The 20167-nt window shown below is 43.9% G+C and overlaps 1 protein-coding gene across 1 annotated transcript; it reads left to right on the top strand.

Annotated features, from left to right (window-relative positions):
• Positions 1-443: 443 nt before the first annotated feature.
• Positions 444-20162, top strand: LOC131266913 (protein unc-79 homolog). Its single transcript, XM_058269603.1, has 27 exons — positions 444-574; positions 768-887; positions 1529-1861; positions 2970-3478; positions 3864-5028; positions 5094-5236; positions 5328-5456; positions 5546-5641; positions 5811-5943; positions 6912-6959; positions 7681-7760; positions 9459-9576; positions 9654-10002; positions 10900-11633; positions 11750-11821; positions 11928-12073; positions 12244-13110; positions 13864-14407; positions 16122-16531; positions 16595-16960; positions 17371-17549; positions 17617-17771; positions 17833-18164; positions 18243-18629; positions 18695-18873; positions 19046-19469; positions 19546-20162. Exons 1-27 carry the CDS (start codon positions 520-522, stop codon positions 19837-19839), a joined length of 8367 nt encoding a protein of 2788 aa, XP_058125586.1. The 5' UTR covers positions 444-519; the 3' UTR covers positions 19840-20162.
• The last annotated feature ends 5 nt before the right edge of the window (positions 20163-20167 follow it).

The following is a 20167-nucleotide window of genomic DNA, read 5'->3' as shown; positions in this document are numbered from 1 at the left end:
ATTTTGACAGCAGACCTACTCCTACATCCAAACCCAGCAACTGTGGCGAGGACGGCTTTGGAAGATTTTGCATGGACAGTGGAGTGTTGAACTTGTGCGCGATCGGAAGTGCCCTTTAAACTCGGTCAGAAAGTTAGGGAAAAAGAGCAAAAAACGATGTTGCCAGCGGAGCGCATATTTGCTGTGCCAGTGCTTGCGTAACAGGAAAATTTGCCAGAAAACTCGGCACTGGTCAAGTCGATATTCCAAATCATGTATGCAATTCCACGCTTTGTTTCTCTTTTACTATGAATTCAACGAATCTCGGTGAACAGGAATAGTATTTAAAATCATTCGCTGAAACAGACAAGAGAAAAGTGCTAGTAGAAGTAAGTTTAATCTGGGTGCTGGGTGAAAATTTAGATCTCCTCCATGCACCTTTGGTGGAAAAATTTGCGAAAAAGAACATTCAGGCTACCTGAAAAACTGGTTGGTTAAGTTTGGCAAACGGAGCGTACGTCGCAAAGACAACTTATCTCAATGACGGGCAGTTTCAGGATCCAACTAATCAATATGGGCACCCGTGGAGCAGCTTGTAAGTAGGAAAAAGGAGCGGTTCTGGAACGATGAAGATGACAGTATGAGTGTTGTGTGTGGCATAGAGCGTGCATGTATTGTGGGTGGAAAAGAGCGAGAATATGCGTTGAGAAAAAAGAGATGGAAAATATCTGTTTACTAACGGTTTTATTTCGGCTTTTTCAACGGAATGCCAACGGATGTAAATCCAGTTCAAGCGAAGCTACGGTGTCTTCACGAGTACCACGTGCGTTTGCTAAGCAACCAGGTGCCAGCTCCTACAGGTTCAGACGTTGCAAACACTATCAAATACTTCTCGCAAACGTTGCTAAGTAAGTACTGTGCCGTCGAGTCGTTAAGAAATAACACAAGAACAATAAGTCCACATAATACAATATCGTTTTAATTAACGTAAGCTGTTTATTTTCTATTAAATTTTCCATTTTCCAACAAGTTTTGTTGCGATGAAAATAAGTATAATAAAAAATGATGAAATTTTTATTGTAAAAGGAAAATGTAATATCTTTCCAAATAAGATTTTTTCGTTATAGAGTTAAAACTAAACTATTTGCCATTTTATTCTAATACTGATCATGGCATGGATTTTTAATAATGAAGTTGAAGTTGTAATGTTGTAAATTAGGAGTTGAAGTAATAAGCTCCGGATCTTTTGGTTAAAGTGAGTTAGAATGTATTACAATTTGAATTTGAATAATTGTTCCACCATTTAAAATATGATTATGTGTGTGAACAGCAGCTGAAAGGTAATTAAACCTGTGTAGAAACTCATATAGTTTTCAATATAAAATTTACAATGAAAGTACTTGTGCCAAATATTTAAAACACATGTAATGGTAGACCTTTTTTACATAAATTGTTTGAACGAAATACGCAATTTAAACTGAAAGGAAAAAATTACATGGATACTCGTATTAATTCTTTCACCCATTTGAACATATTTTTTGTATTGCAGCTGTGCTGAAGGATGTTCCCTGCTCGCCGCTTGAAATGATCAAAGATCCCTCGCTGGATCAAATGCGGATGGCCAGCTATCCTAATCTGGAGTACCAGAATCTGTACAACGCATTAACTATGCTGCTCGACGTAGCTTCCAACATACAGTCTGGGCTGTACCTCTTCGGAAAGGCGTTCCTACAGTGCTTGGGCTGCATATTGCCCTTTCTTGATCGCGATCTGATCGACAATCTGCCGTATCTAACTGCATCGAGCATTTCTGTGTTGCCGGCATCGCTCCATCAGGACATCATAAACTACCTTTGCTACTACATTCTTCCTTTTACCATCAGTAAGTATGGCTGCGCTATTTCAATCGAGAATACGCAGAGCAATCCATTGGGCGGTCTTTTTGAACACCGGAAGAAGCAAACAAGGCCCTAGAAGTGAAAACTTAAACCACACCAAACGACAGTGGCTTTTGCTGCGCGTGAGAATGTTGAACGTTTGTTCATGCGTGTGCCGGCGTTTTTACCAGCTCAGTTGGCGGATGTTAGTCTTCATTCCTGAAAGACTCTCGTTTTTTTTTGGTTGACGGTTTGGTGTAAGCTGTAAAGGAAGTTAAAATGTGTATTGTGTTGGGAACAAACGGTTGTTTTGACCCAGAAAAACATAACTTGAAACAATTGTGTGTCTGCTAACTGTGGATCATATGGAATTTTCGAAACAATGTACTACAATTGGCCACGCGAAAAGCGTACAATAAATACTTTGTAAAAATAGATAAGATAACTTCTACATCTGAATCAGAATAATGTTTTGAATTGTTTTTGATTGTTTTTGAAATATTATTTAGCTGTTTTCTATTAGCGACACTGAAATTGGTACTATTTTTGTTGAAAACTATGCTGTTTCATTAGATAAAAAAGTTGGAATGATTGATTGATAAAGGATTAGATTTTCTCGAAAAAGTATGCCATTTATTCTTTTTATTGCGGTTGAAATGATAATGGAATGTTTTATTTATCTACGTTGTCACACTGGTCTCCAATGGCGGTATGACGGACTCACTGGACTTGTATATTGGTACTTTGGGACGTGTAATACTATTATTTAGAGGTTTCCTAAAACCCTTATTAAAGCACGACCTCGAAGATGAGTATGGTGTTTTTGATTGAAGGTGTAAGAACCTGCTTATCTATTCGATAACAGTGAAGAAATGGTAATGTCGAGGAAAAGCATACAATCTAACAGGAGTAATCCACGGGTCAAACGTATCATTTTTTCAGATGTTTCTAATTAAACCCTCCATGATAAAATGCGCTTTTACGGCATGACTTTTGCTTGCAGTGTTGCATGTTCCCGTAAGCGCCAATAATTAAAAATCCCTGAAAACGAACACGACGGGTCATCATGATTCCTTTATGGTCTTTTTCTCTTTCTGCGATGCCCCGGTATAGCGCGCCAAAGTGACGACGATCAGGAATGTCACGCGTGCCAATCGGTATCGGCCGTCATTATGCTGGTGTTCCAGTACTCCACCAATCCAGCGCACCACTGCCAGCTGCTCGAGTGCCTGATGCGGCTGAAGCATAACGTCGCCAAAGATCTGCTGTGCGTCATCGGCTACGGGACGGCTATGTCGCGCGCCTCAGCCGCCAAGCTGCTCTTCTACTACTGGCCCGCGTTTGATCCGAACCTGTTCGATCGTAAGGGACTGCTCTGCAAGTTCACCAACGACCTGGTGCCGTTCGTCTGCCAGCGCGAGTCCTGTCCGAACTCTGGAAACGCCGAGGCCGTCAAGGTGTGCTACGATCACTGCATCAGTATTCTGTACGCGTCGGACGCGCCGCCGCCGCTGTACTTGTGCATCGAGTGCGCCAACGAGATCCACCGCGACCATCGGAATCTAACGTTCGGTGACATTTTGCACCCGATGCAGCAGGTTTCTATGGTTTGCGAGAACAAGGTAGGAGCCGGCCGGCGAGAAACCGATACCAAGAAATGGTCTTAGCCCTTTCTCATGTCGTTTGCGACACTGTTATCGTTACCCATTTAAAGTTGAAACGATGCTACAAATTGTATATTAGAGAAAATCAGATAATCTCTTAATACCCACTGATTATTTCAATTCACTACAAGTAGTCGTTGCCTGATTTTCTTTTTTTTTTATTAATGAGCAGACCAATGAGAAATCGTGTGCTGTCTGAAAAAAAAAAATAGATTTGGGTTTTACATTCTTGAGGTTGTGTTTAGTAAGTGTTAACAAATCTCCTCATCAACAATAAAGCAAGTGGATTTTTAATACCCCAGTCGCTGCCCTATGAGGCTAATGAATGTTCCACCAATTCCAGAACTGTCGCTCGCACGAAAAGTCCGCTGTTTCCATCTGCTTTTCCACCGAGTGTGCCAGCTACAACGGCAACCATCCTATCCGGTACTGCCTTCAATGCCATGGAAATCGACACAACAGTAGACGTGGTATCGACCACATCGTGCACCGCAGTCTGCCACCGATGATGATGATGGATGCGGAAATGCAGACCTATCTGGTGGAATCGGTCATCAGCCTGCTGCGAGAAGCGAAGCCACTGAACGTAGATTTTCGCAAGGACTCGTCGAATCAGGAGGCGAAGTCGAATGCTGGCCCCAATGCGAATGGCGCCGAACTATCAGTGGATCTGCTGACCCTGGAGGAGCGGCAGCTGCTTGGCCGATACGGCATTTGGCTGCTAGTTGGGCGCTGCACGCCGACCGTCGACACGCCCGTGGAAATCCTGGGCCGGCTGTTGTCGATGCTGTTCCACTGGTTCCACGTGACGGCTTACTCGTACGACGGTCAGACGGAGATCACACTCGAGAAGCTAAAGCAGGACCACATTTGCAGTTGGTTGAAGGAGGTGCGAATCAGCCACTACAAGGAGTTCATCGACTGTCTGCTGCCCCATCCACCCGAGTACTCACGCGTTGGCGGACACTGGGACTCACTGGCATCGCGCACGTCCCACCTCAAAGAGGGCCTGCAGCGACTGATCTGCCTGATTCCGTACGAGATTATCACGCAGGAGATATGGGACACGGTCATGCCGCACTGGATGGAGGCCATCACCAACGATGTGCCCGAGAAGGAGTTGATTGAGCTGAAGATAGTGCTGAATAAGATTTTGGACGCAGAGATGTCTCCGCTCGGATTTGACGCCAAGGCAATGTACAACTTCGTGGCGATCCGGTTTGAGAAGACCACGGCTAAGGTGCAACAGCAAGCACTGTACTGGTTGCAGAATCTGACCAAGCTAGAGATCGTTATCCCATTGCCGCAGCTGTTTGCCATGTTCGGTGACGGTGTTCGCATCATGAAGCACGGCGTGCAGGCAGAAATTAACAAGTCCAAGGACACGAGTCGCGGAAGTGGCGATGGCGGGATAGGCAAGGGATCTGGCGGTGGTTCCAGTGGAGGAGGCAGTGGGTCTAAATCGAACAAGGAGCGAGATCTACAGCCACCGCGGCGTAGCTCTATTTGTGAGTATATGTTGAAGCATTAAACACCGTATTGAAAATCGAGCTTGATCTTCGTCTTCGCATAGCTCCTGTCGTCGAGGATGAATCGGGCAACACGTCGGCCATCTCGGACGACGAAGTGCCGATAAGCAAATGCATGGAGTTCTCGACTGATGCCGAACATAATCTTACCTGTTGTGTGCTGATGCTGGACATTTTGCTGCGGCAGGTGAATGTGCCATCGGGCCTACGAAATTGGTTCCAACTAAACATGTCACGTAACGTGTTATCCCATTTTTTCACCTTTCTTCCTTTGCCAGATGGAGCTGCAAGAGATAGAGATGCACTCGGGCATCTACACGACTGTTGCTGAAAACGTGTGCCGTCTGCTAAAATGTATGGTGACAGCCGCCAACGTCGGGATGGGCAATCACAGTTGCCGGCTAATGGTATTACCTATTAATCCTTCCAGTCTTCCTTCGATGGAGATTAAGTTCTCTTTTTCCTCCTTTATTTCGCCCTTTGTATCATATGACAGGATTGTGCGTACTGTGAAACATCTGTTATGTGGCATCAGCTGTCGACCAAGTTAGTTCAGTACATGGCACCGATTCATCCCGTCAATCCACCTGACGTAAGCATTCAGTAGCACCCTTATAGTTTTATTGTTTGTTTTAAGTTTTGAGAAATCGAATGAAAATGTTTCCACCACTAAACGGAAAGTGTCTTATAATCGGACTAGTGATTGCACAAAAATAGGGATTTAATCAACAATAAATGATTTTATTTTTGTTGTAATACAGCCACCAATCCAGACTATAATCGACGACGAAAAAACTCGCAAAAGCCCGCCAGAGCTGGAAAAAGAGAGCAAACCAACTGAACGCGACATGTCGCTGTCGATGGCCCCGCTGCATATACCACTTGGTCCATTAGGTAAGCATACGCAAAAGTGTCCATAAATGGTTTGTTGGTATGGTATAGTTTCCTTGGTTTAATTATAATCACATTTGTCCAATCAGTTTCTTGGTCTGTCACGATAGGGTTTTAGTTAGTGGTACATTTTATTTGGTTCTGATTTTTCATTTTCAACTCTACCATCCGTTCGAGTGAATCACGGTCGGTTTAGAACGTGACACTTTTAGCAAAACTGTCCAAATCACTGCTTCGAAATGTGTAGACAACACAAACGCTTTTTCTTTCAGTGAAAAGTGTCTCGATTTAATTTTTTTCCCATTAGGTATATGCGATTTAAATTTAGTTCACAACTAGAAACATGCAACAGACTTTGAATTATGCATCAGTTAACTTTTGCGAGAATACATAATAACGGTTTTTGAATGTACACAATTATTTCAGGAAAAAAGTCCTTGGAATTTAATTTTGCACTTTCTTTGTCAACCTAATCTATTTTTCCGCCTAGTTTATGAGTTATTCCTTCTAGTCCCTTTTCAACACAATTCTGCATTTAGAGTAAAATACAGGATAGCCAGCCTTTTTATGTTTGTAAAATTTGTCTATTAGTTTGTAATTATTATCGTATGTTTATTGGATCACTGTTACGTTTTGACGCTATAAGAACTGTTTTATGTTAAAAATAACATACTTTTGGATTGGTCTATGACGAAGTTAGTTGCAATCGACAGAAATTTCGTCCGTCCTCTTTGCTGTTTAGATGAAATAACTCGCGTATCGTTCATTCCATTCCTAATGTATGTGTATATATGTCTCTTTTTCGTTCTTTTTATATATGAACTGCGACACACCAACATACCATAACTATGACACAATAAAAAATAAACCATCGCCTTGTCAACACGAACATGTAAAAATTTTAAAAAATTCAACACTACTCATTCGTACAAACAAAATACTTCAAAATCAAAAACAAACCCAAAAATAAGTCATGCCTTCTATTCTTGACGATGCCGGAAAAGTTATTATCATGGCAGGTGAATGTTTTCTATCGTCTAGCAATTTATTATGCATATTTTTGTTATCTAATGCCTCTATGATACAAGTATCAAATAAATTTTAGGAAGATTTGTATAAACGAATCGAGCAATATTCCATTGTTCTGCTTTTATTTCATAACTTCTTTTGTTGGTAGTACACCTGGTTTGGCAACATTACATTTAGAAACGATGAAGAAATAGAGTAGAGTAGAGTAGAACCATCCTGTAGAACATTATCGTAAAATCACTAGCCATCTAACAATATTAGGCGGAATGTCCACTAGTTCTTGAATTCGTTTGTTATTTTGCTGCAACTGATCGAAACAAATAATTATTTTTTGGTATTGTGTAGAACCAAACAGGATGAACTCTACAAAATCAAACCCGAAATCAAATTAATGAAATTTAAGCACATGTAGCCTAAAATATTTATAAATGGAACAAATTTTATGTTTATTTCCTACGTAGATTATTAAAATATATAGATTGAAATAAAGTTTTGCATGGTTATAGAGTTACGTTGCCATTTTGCGTTGCAGTCAATCGCGTATTGCGCTTCGCTTATGCTCCCGATGCACCACCGCATTTGCTTATGGGAAGAGAATGCAACTTTCAACACTAAACATTTATCTCGTAATAATATATGCTTTTCTTTTCTTTCTCTCTTTTCCCTTGTCCCTTGTCTTTATGCATACATAAACATAATTCTTCTCTCTAGGTCCAGTGCCGGTAGCAGTTCCACAGCCGGAACCTCACTCGGTTGGTGGTGTATTAGTACATATGCCGCATGTTTGTTCTGTATGTATTATATTAACTGTCTTCTATCTTCTAATACAACCATCTAAGCATCAACAAGCAAACGTCCAAAATGCACTTGTCACGTTTAAGTGCCATTGAAAACTTGTCTTAGATCATCTACCTAATGATAACCCTACCGTACCCCATACATTAGCCGGTTTGACCGAGCGTCCATTTTATCATATACTTAATAGCACAGGCCTGAACATGTCGAACATATCTTCCTCTAATTGGAGGAGGCTCAAAACTCGATATTGAATAATTTCTTGTTTAAAAAAAATAATTTAAGACTCCACGCCCAACTGCTATCTATTCCAAGGTACAGCCCCAAAAGCAAAACAGTCTAGTTTTTGGTAGATTTCCTTAGGCCATGGCATAAGAGCAAATAATATGTATCACCCTAAAGCGGGTGGATCCCGCCTTACAGTAGATCCATCCGGATTCATAGCCTGCTGCATTTCTTAGCGCATTTCGAATGCGATTTCAACGGCGCAGCTTAGGTGCTGGGGCTGGGGATCCAATAAAATAGAAAAACTCCCACGGCCATGACCCACAATGATTCAGAATGAATGAAATGTATACGAATCTTGTCCAGCTCGACTTAATTGTCGATTCATTTTCCCAAGAACGATTGTTCGGGGACTAGAGATTTCGCCTGACAATCTTTAAAATGAAAATTTTTCTACTTGAACATATGAACTGAGATCTTTTAAATTTGTTTCTTTTTTATTATCTATATTGCAATGACTTCAGAATTTTTCTAGTTGAAATTGTCTAATTTTAAGAAGTTTTAAATTAGTATGGTAGTTGTGGAAACTGAAAGCAACTCTATGTGGAATTAAAAGGATAAATTATTGCCGCTAAAATGGATGTGCGAGCTCTGATAAATAATTATACCTTCGCACACGAAAGGGAAATGGTTCATGATCTTTGTACATTTCTTTGGGCATTCGTCCGGTGCAATATAGATTGTGTGTCTCAGCACGGTTTTCCCTTTGGGTTTCCTCTTCGAGTCCCCGTTTGCCCTTTATATTGTCATTGTCAGGTGTTTCCTATATTCGTGCTGTGAATATAAATCAATTGCTGTTGTGATCTTATTGCAAATCCTATATCCAACTTTTCCAAATCTTATATTCAACCCATATTCCTAACCAACCGCTGACTCCCAACGCCATCACCAACCATGAACATAGGGTCAAGATTAATTTATGCACCTTGTTTGACCTGGTCCGGCTCTTCTCCGTTTTTATTTGCGTGTGTCTTTTAACGTCCTTCTTCCATGACACTGTGTCTGTTTAGATCAGTTTCTCGTGTTTCTTTTGCCTTACTGTCGTGATCTGCAGACTGTCCCCTTCCACAACTTTCTTCGCGTCTCATTATTGTTTCTCTCTGTTCTCGTCCACTTGCGATCCACTAACTGTAGCATTTGTCTGTATCTTGTTTCTACTTGATGTGCCAAACTTTTTGCTTTTGGTCCCGAATTTAAACGCGAGCAAATGTGGCATTATTTTTTCCATATATATATATATATATACATATATCTATTTCTTCGTGTGTATACTGAGTCTCCTCCTCTTGAGTGTGCTAATATGTTAAACCCTGTGCGAAAAGAGCCAGAGCCACTGGAAAAACCTCGAACGAAGCCCTTATGCAATCCTGCAAACGTGAGAGTTTACATTTGTTGTGCATTTCGAATAGATCATGACGGCAACTGTGGAGACTGTGTCTGAGCAGTTGGACTTGGCAGCCATAATGCCGTCGGAGAAGGTTGTACCGGCCGTGGCTAGATCCGTCACTTTATCCGAAGCCGACGTAGGTGAGTAGGTGACACTCCAGGCACCTTCCAAAACAAAAAATTAGCGCTTTTTTTTTCCCCGCACCTTTATCTTGCAGCTACGGCAACGGTTCAGATTGCCAAACCGACCGTTATCGGCGAGAGCAGCTCCGAAGGCGGTGGACTAGACTCGGAAAACTTGGACGGCGGCCAGCCGTTCGATGGCGACGAAGAGTTCTGGCACACGTCGGTCGGCAAGTTTAAGTTTTCGATCGACACGCTCCCCCAGTCTCTGCAATTTATCTACCAGCTACTGAAGGAAATTCCCCACATCGACAAGGCGGACATCCTGTACTACGTACTACAGTGCCTCAACGTGATGGTGTTGCACGGGGACGCATTTGTCAAGGCGACTCGGGACAATCGTGGCTTCTACATCTGGTGCCAGGAGAATATGCTGATCAAGAAGTATGCAAAGGGTTGAAAAAAGAAAAAGCACAACTAGCATCTCGTAATGATACCCTTGCAATTGAGACCGGTTTTGTAACGTGTCGGAGCTCTACCGATAATTTTTATTTCCCTTTCTTCCTTAATTCATTATGAAAGATTTACCAAATTTAGATATGCTTATTACGTTATCGTATCGGATACTTTGAATTGCTATTTCGTTTTGTGAAGCGAAAGAGGATGGATGAAAGCGATCTTTAATCTTCATAGTGGCATTGCATGTTTGCCTGCTTTTATTTGCTATGGGTATGGGTGCTTTTATTTGCTTTTTTATTTGCATAGAGGTACTCTGATTCGAACATGTTTAAGTTGAAAATTTTATTTTTGTCTTTTAGTTTTTGTTGTATGTCATTCCGTTTACCTTCACTTAAAATTAATTTAATTTAATTTGACATACAACCAATAACATCTTAAGTAGTTTACAGCAAAATATTTGATAACTTTATTCTTACAACGATTAATACTGAAACATAAATAAAGAATACTTAATTCTTTATCCTCTTTTACACTTTAATAACTAGTAAGCTAAATAAGTTGTATGTTTCCATTATATTTTTATAGACTGAAATTCAAAATTTTACTGTTAAATGTGTTGTTATTACCGGCTACATTATACTTAATTTACTAGAGTTTAAACTTTCATACTAGTGGAGGTTAAATTGGTGGCTGGGTTATCTAGCAAAATCTATGTCGGATGATTTTAACCCACAACAGATTTCGCTAAGTTGGAAGTTGGAAGTGATTTCGCATTATGCAATTATCGATACGAACAACTAGTCTCTAGTCTATTGTCGTGTATTTTGATTCCCAAGTTGAGATATTCCACTGATAGATTAATGATGTGAACTGTCGTTCTAGCCTGTGGGAACTGTGCACGGCCGCCCAGTCGCACATATGCCAAGTGACGGTACCTATTCTGCTGCATTGCATCACTCTGCCAATGGGATCGGACGTATTCTGGAAGGTGGTACAAGAGGCGTTCCACGATTCCGACTGGAGGGTGCGATTCGAGGCTGTAGAACGTGTCACAGTAATCACACGATTCATGGATAGTACGCCACTAAGGGCGGAAGTAAGCCTGCAGACGTCGCTGGCCACCGCCTTCTGTCACCTCATCGCAGCCTGTGACGACCTGAACGTGCACGTGGCGCAACGGGCTACCCTGTACCTGGGCACCATCCACGACTACGCCATCCAGGCGCTCCTGTTCTGCCTCGAGAGCCAGTTCGACAAGTTCATCGTCGACCGACCGGTGGTGTTGCAGTCGATCTACCAGCTGCACAACTCGCTCTCCGACCGGAAGGTGCTAACGTGGGACTTCTTCCTCAATCGCTTTGATACGCTGTTTGTGGAGGCGCAGGTCAACCTGGAGCGTGCCGGAGACATCTCGTACTTGCGCGACCTGCGCAACAGCGAGAACGGCAGCGAGATCCTATCGACCAAGATCAGCAAGGCCCGGGAAGCTCTTAGCCAGTCCGACACTACCGGAAGCATGTCGAAGACGCTGAGCGCATCCTTCGGCACTAAATGGCCGTACAAGCGCACAATGTCCGCGCCGGCAACGATCATACCGCGACAGGAATCGAAAGTCGGTATGTGGACGCGTGGACTACCAAAATCTGGAGGGCTCCTGAGATTGCTTATCTTGCCACTCACGTAGGCCTAATTTTAATTTTTTTCCGTTTTTTCGTTTACTCTTACTTTGCAGAGAAGGAAAAGGTCTACAACCGGCAAGTGTCCGCACCGATACTGAAGCGGAAGAGCTCACGATTCGGCTTGGGTATGTAGTGCGCATGGGAAGGACGTAAAGATTTGAAATTGATGTTTTGTGCCTTGGTTTTTCCCCTGTGCTTCGGTTTTGTATTATGGCTTAATCGATCGTGCAGATGGACATGTCCATTCGATCAGTGGAGCGAACGACGATTTTCACATGAGCAGCCTCTACCGAGTTATCGATCTGGAAGAGGCGGACAAGGAAACGATCCACCTGCTCGTCTTTCTGCTGATGCAGTTTATGTCTCGGCCCGATCTGGTAAGTGTGCCCGCGTTCTTCCCGGTTTTACTTTGCCCCATGTTCTGCCTCTTTTTGTTGTTGTTGTTGGATTGTTGTCGCTGCATTCTCTCACTCTCATGCTTTTGTACCCTTTTTTCCGAATCGTGGCCCTAAAATCGCACCCCGCGTCCGCGGCCAACCCTGCGTAGGCTTATCCGACGGATGAGAAACCACTGTTCAAAATACAGTCGATCGTATTGCGGCACCTGTATCTGCTGCTGGGGTACAATCAGGGGGAGAAGTTCTTCCACGTGTCCCCGGCCCGGCTGCGCTGCTCGTCGGTCTTCAACGCGTTCATGGCCAACCTGCCGCAGGTGCTCGACCAGAACCACCAAATGGGTTGGCTGCTGCTGCCGACCGTCATTCAGCTGCTGCTGTACGCGCCGAACCAGGCGAATGGGGGTTTCCTGCAAACGGGCGCGGCCGGGACCGCCGGTTCCACGACTGGGACTGGCACCAGCGGTGGGGCTGCAGCGGGGGCTGCCGACCAAAATCACCACAGCGTGGTGACGTACAACTTCTCCATCTGGTTCCTGGAGCCGCACGTCCGCCGCAATTGGCTGATGTCGCTGCTGGTCATTCTGTACAAGTATCAGTACAACCAGGCGTCGATGGCGGATCAGGTGCAGAACCTGATCCGGCTCGTGATCAACTCGCTTGACGCGCAGTTCCACAAGTGCCGCCGCATTCCGACCACCATCATCATGGACTACTCGGCGACGCGTCTACGCAATCAAAGCCAGCCGTCGCTCGGCGCCACCTCCGAGCTGGACGATCGGCGTATGGGGACCTCCGATGGGCCCAGTCCCCCGCACAGTCCTCTCCAACCGGCCACACTGTCGCTATATGGGTGCGATGAGTTGTCAAAGGGACGTGGTGGATCGCGGAGCAAGGCGGGCAAAGTCGGCCGGAAGCATGCCGAGCCCAGCTTTGACGGCGACGATACCGAGTCGGAACTAGTCGTCATACCGGAAAGTGACGTGAGCGATAGTACTCTCCAGGAGAGCAGTGTGCAAGTAAGTCTTATTTCAAAGTGTGCTTGTGTGGGGCCATAAATTATGGTTTCTCTTCAAATATGTTGGGCCCTGTCTGTTGTTGCTGTTGCTTTTGATTTTTCACGTTAGACTACGTTAATTAGTTTTCCACATTTACTAACATATCTTTTAGCACAAAGTTTTTGTGCTGAGCTTTGGAGGTCACATTACAAAAATGTACGAACTCCATTTAAAAATTAATTTAAAAAAATAATCAAAGCACAAGTTTGATGCCGGTTTGCGATAGATATTTCAAAAGTTAAATTCAAATCGTACGAATATTCAATCGCATCCCAACTGAGACTGAACCCTCTATAATACTAAAGAACTAATCTGATATGAATATTATTGTAACTTTTTCTTTTCTTAATTTACGTAATATGAACATTTTTGGCAGACAATAATTTTAAATATCTTCAATATACAACATCCTGAAAAAATATGGTTGATAAACGGACAGTGTTTTTTATATCCTTTTTTTTGTTTTGTTTTCTTGCCATACACCGTCACAAAATGTATCATTCGGTGAGATTGAAACTTCAGATAGTTGTCGCTTTGAGCAAAATGTAGCTCAATAGAATTATGCAAATATGGAATCCGAAATGGTCAAGTCTTACTGATGCCACGAATTATTACCCGAGCTACAATAAGACAAAATGCTTGATTTTTTACAAAATTCTGAATAACAATGATTCAAATGTTCGGAGGTTAAATTCCACTTTTGCTTTCAAATAGGGTTCCTTAGAGGACACGGCCAGTAATGACGACGACTCCAATGCGATGAAACCGGACACGAGTTGCAAAACTATGGAAGGACTTGCCAGCGTTAGTCGCACCAATCTAACCGTCATTGGAGGCACCGCAAAAATAGGAACGACGACAATGGTCACTCAGCAGCAGCAGTCAAACAAGAAAGGGAAAACCCACCAAACGTCCTCATTCATTGAGCACGCGGATCCGCACGCCGGTGGCAAAAAGACTGGTGACTCGGGTGAGAAGGTGCCGGAGAAGCCGGAAAAACCGGAGAAGTCCAGCAGCAACATCTTCCGCATGCCTTCGGCGTTCTCCATGTCTTCGCAGAAGTGCAGCGTACAGGAGGGTGTGCGTATGATGGTCACCTCATCCATGCTCGGACAACCGAAGGCGCAGGCCGTTCTCAACCCATTTGCCAATGTGCAGAAGGCTATTGTCGTTACGCAGAGCACCGGAAGCAGTAGCGTATCGAACGTATCGAACAAGGAAATGGTCGCAAAGGCAAGCCAACCGTGCCTGAAACAAGGTAAGAAAGGTGGGAAGGTTGTTCGAGATATGACGGTGTTACTTTTTGTTTTAGAGTATATGGTTTTATTTTAATAGTGCTTTCTAAGATTAGAATTTGGTAGTTTACTTACGATAAGTTAATAAAATCCTCATCAAGAATAATTTTCTCTTACGTTTCATGCAATAAAACTAATTTAAGAATCGATCGTTCCATATATCGAACCAAAGTTTTTTCGCGTCAACCATGTCTATTGCAGATATCTTGTTAAATAATATAAATAATACATAAATTGTCGAAAAGTCTTAGTTGCCTTAAAACAGCAGTGGTACCGTCATTGTAACGAGGCGGTTGTCCGAGCGGGCGCGAAGGTGAACCCGACCGAGTGCGTCGTCGTTTCTCACGCGAGAATTTTCGCCGGATTTGGAGGTCCGTCGATTTCGCGTATCAACGTGTTCGGCCCGTGTTGTGACGTGCCAACAACGGTGCAAACAACGTGTGATACGGAGATCTGAAGTTAGGGCAAGTCGAGAACCCGGTCCGCAGCGTGACGTGCCGCTGAACGGAGAGGTGTTCCGCGAGTTATCCTAACTCTTTTTGGACGAGGAATTGGGGTGCTTTAGTATGACCGGTCCGAGTCGTGACGTGCCGACAACGGAGAGGACCACGCAGAAAGCAGGAAACTTGTCGAATTTTCCAAAGTTCCGTCCGAGCCGTGACGTGCCGACATCGGAGAGAAGCCTTCGGAATTTTCTCTAAGTTTTTAGGAAGGTTCTTACGAGAAGCCGGTCTGCAGCGTGACGTGCCGCTGAACAGAGCAGAATCTAGCGTAAGCTTGGAAGGGTTTCAGGGTATTTCGGATTTTCGGTGCTTGGAGTAAAGAATTTCGGGTACTTTACTCGTAGGTGTCCTGGTGAAAAATAACTCATTTATTCAAAGTTTTGAGCGCTTATATACTAAAACGCTCCTTATCTTCTAATGAACGTAAGCGAGATAGAGGATCTCGCTCTAACACGCGAGATTTCCTGGTACGGTTCGATCCTCGTTACGCAATCTTCTATTCTGCTCTTTCCGCGTGGAAAGCGTGACCTAGATTTTATCTTGTTTACTTAGTTCTTTCTAGAATCCTTGCGAGTTTCGACGTTTATGATCTTAGCCTGATCTCGCTTTCGAACGCATCGTTGCGTGGGTCTTATCTTCGTTTCATTTCGTTAGTCGACCACACGCATCGCCTAAACCTCTTGGTACCGACGCGTCGTGTCCTTTCATTATTGTGTTTATTTAGGATCACGATCGCGAACGTACCGAGAGTTTACATAAAGGATCTAAGCCTAGCGAAGTTTACGGGCGGTCCCGTTGGTACCGCGTTATCGGCTATCGCCGGTTATCCTTATTCTCGTATCCTTCGCGCTGTCCTAAACTAACGGGCGTTGGAAATACGATCTTTATCGTTGTAGATTTCAGTTAAGCGCGCAAGTTCTTCCGAAGGTTCCCTATCGTAAAACATAAAAAATATGTTTCCGGCGCGATTTTCTGCGCCTGGCGATCTCGTCGCACTTTAAAGGGGGTATTCTACCTACATTCCTTCAAATTTAATTTCTTGCATAATTCGGTTAAGCGAAATCCTAAAAAATGAACGAAACATATCGTCCGTTCGTAACAGTCATGTAGAACTTCATATGATTTCATCGTAGTAATTTTGGGCGTTTTGGTTTTGTATGCTCGTTTTTACCAGATGAACCAGTTCCGGTATTGAAGAAACCATCCAACACCGAACCCCCAGAGGATCATGCAGCGGCAGGTTCTATCCGAACCAAAGTGCCCTGCGAGCGTAATGTCCAACACTCGACAAATCCCTCAAATCCCCTACAACCCCTACCGTCGGCCGAATCCGTCGAGAGTAAGCTGCCAGCATTTGAACCTCTCTTCGAGCCCATCAAAGCATCATCCCAAAGCAAACCATCCCTACCAGCGGGATTAGCTAAAAGCTATCTACAGCAGCTGCCAATACCAACGCCAGAAAGATTGCTCCCCATCGGCCAGTTTGCCACGGAAAGTGTGAGCACATTGACGGAGAGGCTTCGGGAGGGATTAGCCTTACAAGAGGTAACAAGCTCGAACGACACCACCGACGACCCCTCCGAAGTAAGTAGACGAAACAAAAGAGCTCGTTTGTTGTTTTGAGTCTATTTTGAACATTGCTTCCAGAGTGCCGCCAGCTGCTGCCACGTACGGGACGCGACATTGGCATCCCCAAGAAAACTGATGAAGCAAAGTGCCCTGGAGTCTCCGCCGCAAAATCTTGAGCCGATTGAGAACGGTTTCGGAGGTAACGGGTGCTCCGGCACTGGTGGTGTTCTGCCTCCGCTCAGTGTTGGAGAAAGTCGTGCGTCGGAGGGTCCAACCGGCAAGCGGAACGATGAACAGACTCCGAAGCAATCCAAACGGACCAAAGTGATCGGCGACGGCCAGAAGGATGCGCGAGTTAAATACGCTGGCTCGTGGGCTCCGGAAACGAAGGACGATGGCTCAGAAATCGACGATCCGGAGAGTTCTTCATGCCCGGAAAAATCGGTTAGTAGAACCAACGTGTCTTCGAACAAATAAAGGTGTACACGGGACGTAAATGAAAAATATTTGTCAATCAAATATTGAAAGTATGTTTGATTTCACATCATTTTAAATACGATACATACTTTTTATACAAAACCCAGGCTTATCGGGTATTTTTACAAATTTAAAAAAATTAAAATCTAAAGTAAAAAAACATAAAGAAACAATATCAAAGAAACAATATCAAACAGTACCCATTCAATAGAGAGTTTTTAGAGTTTGAGAATAAGTGGATTAAGCAACCGTTTACGATCCCACTTAATAAACACAATCCAACCGTTTCCGATCCAACATAATAATCCGAGTAAACAATTAAACAACAAAAATCCTTATCGAAATAATTCTTGTTATGTTTCTAATGGCATCCACAGAGTAGTCTCCGGGTAGGCGACGAGTGTATTTGCGATCGGTGCTCCGAATGTGGGGCAGTAAAGGAACAGTATACTGATGAGGAAATGGGCATCATGCTGATCGTTCTCGGTACTTTTATCCATCGAGAACCGTCACTGGGGGCGCCGTTTTTGCCAGAGATTTTAACTATCGTATCGAGGTACGTGAAAACAGGAATCAGTTTTTCGCGAGTATTGTATTTTCTAATATTCTTCTGTTCTTAACAGAATTTCTCTACATCCAACCTTTCCGTGGCGTTGCGAAAGCTTGACTCATCTTCCTGGAGGATCGCAGTCGGTGGCACACCAATTTATTCGATGCGTTTTACACCAGCTCGCTCCGAACGGGGTGTTCTATCAGCTGTTTCTGACTCAAAAAGACGGTAAGTCGTTTTTCCCCTTCTAAAAAACCATATTTGCTGACTTTTCTTTCTGGTTCTACAGAAACAACCCGCAAACGTTTTTATCGTAGTGTTTCGAACAGCTTAAACGATTTCTCCGAGCTCAACCCAACAAGCCCCATCCAGATGCTGGCCGAAACATTGAATGCGAAGAAAACGTTGCCGGTCGATCTGCTGCCAGTAATCTTCCGCAACTTGGCCGAGTACCTGCAGTGTGCCCCGGTCGATTGCATCGCCGGAAGCGTCTGGTCACCAGTGATACAGGCGCTGGACAGTCTACTACGACGTGTGATTTTAATACTTTCCAACATGAGCGGCGCGGAGCATCTGCTGGAGATTATGGTCTCCTTGCTAAAGGTGCCGCAGCTATCGAAGGTAAACGCATGGGATGCATTAGGGGACGCACTGGGTGGACTGGTCGAAGAACTGTAGTGTCATTGTTTTTTTTTTCAGAGTATTCTGGAGCCGTTTTCAAAGATTATAAGCTATGCCATCCAAAACCTGCACCTCACACAGAAAGTGCTGGTCGAAATCTGCAATCTCAGCGGAAGAGCCTTTGCCAAGGAGCGGGACAAGCTGTACCTCGGTCGCCAGATTGTGTTCGATTTGGTACAGGCGTTGAAGTTTAAAACAAACGTTCCGGACAACAATCTACTATTGCTGGTAGGATTTCTGTTGCAGGACGCCGGTGGTATTTTGCCTCCCGGGATCATTGGGGACGTATCCGGCGGGGAAACGTTTGTTCATATAAGCTGCAACATTTCCGACTGCATGCGGCAACCGTACCTTAACGACATACTGGAGTTTCTGGCCGACTTCCATACGTTGAGCAAGATCAAGGTAAAGTTGATATGATAATGTGCTTTTCAGGAGTCAATTATAAATACGTTCGATGGATTCAACAGAACTTGAAGGCATCCAGTACGGCTCCAGGGTTATGCGAGGATACTATCGGAGGCGTACTTAAAGGAGCTATTGCACAATATTTAGCGCTGGAAATGTCACGAGGAAATTCGAAGGATAGTCGCACGGTCTCCAAATATTTGCCGTGGTTGAACAATGCACCATCTTCTTTGCAACAGGGGTAAGTGGAATTGCAACGATTACCTAAATAGATTGAGGCAGCATGTTATTTAAAATGTTATCATACGTGTTAAAACTATAATTTGTGGTAAAATGTTGACAGTGTTAGAATCTCTTATAAACTCTAATTTCTTGCTTTTGTTCCACATCGATTGCTTCGCCCTATCGTACAGGCCTAAAGAATTTACAGAATGCGTCGGCCACATGCGGCTGTTATCGTGGCTACTGATGGGCTCCCTCACTCATACAGCCCTTGTAGTTCGGCGCATCGGAACGGGCACATCAGCACCGCACCAGAGCCACCTAAGAAACAGCCCACTGATCATACAGCCCGTGCCCCAGGAGGCCAGCTGTCACATTGCCGATCACGTGCAAGTGATTTTCGCCGGTTTTGCCGAGCAATCGAAGACGTCCGTTCTGCACATGTCGTCACTGTTCCACGCGTTCACGTTGTGCCAACTGTGGACGGTGTACCTCGAGCAGGTGGCAAGCTTGGCGGCGATTTCTTCCGAGGCATACAACACAACACTGAGCGTACTGTTCGAGTTTTGGGCGAAGGTGACACCGTGCATCCTACAATTGGTGTCACATTCCAAGGTAAAAAATAGGGGTCTGCTAGCCACGGGAGGGACACACATGTACATAATCCGTTTGTGATTTTAATTTTTCACAGCTTTCTGAGAGTGTTAATTTACATTTTTTGGGACTGCTGGAGTCTCTCAAGGAGACAAGATCAACCATCCTCGCAAAACTGTTGCCCCTTTGGACCCCCGTTCTTTCGTCCAACACACAACTGTCGGGAACACTGCACGTCCGGCTGCAGAACTGTCGTGACGCGGTGCCAAATCTCGAAGAGCAAGATTTCCACGCGTCCGAAGCTCTGCTGAAGTGGCTACAGCGGCTACAGTTTAAGATGGGACAAATAGAGCTGCAATCTTCAACCGCTACCCAGTTCTATTCAATCTAGGTGATGCCAGTGATTATGTTATTAACCCGTGTTATCTCTGTCTAGCGAGAATCTATAAGCAGCACAATTGCTTGTTTTATTTGAATATTTAATCACAAGCAAAAGAAATCCCATGTTACATATATCGAGGGAAATTAAATATTTGGTGAAGTAAATGTAGTTGGTGGTCATCAGCCATGATCGGTGTAATAGAATGTATTTAGTATGGATTGTTATTAATACATGAAGTAGTCTAAGGAATCGTCGATGCAAGAGAATTAACTGAATTTGGATTGTATCCAAACAAATTTATAGCTGGAATAAATGTCCAAAAACGTACTAGCAAAAA

This window comes from Anopheles coustani, chromosome 2 (genome assembly GCF_943734705.1).
Source record: "Anopheles coustani chromosome 2, idAnoCousDA_361_x.2, whole genome shotgun sequence".
Taxonomy (NCBI): Eukaryota; Metazoa; Arthropoda; class Insecta; order Diptera; family Culicidae; genus Anopheles; species Anopheles coustani.
Note: the sequence above shows the minus strand (reverse complement) of the source record. Positions and strands in the feature narration are given on the sequence as shown.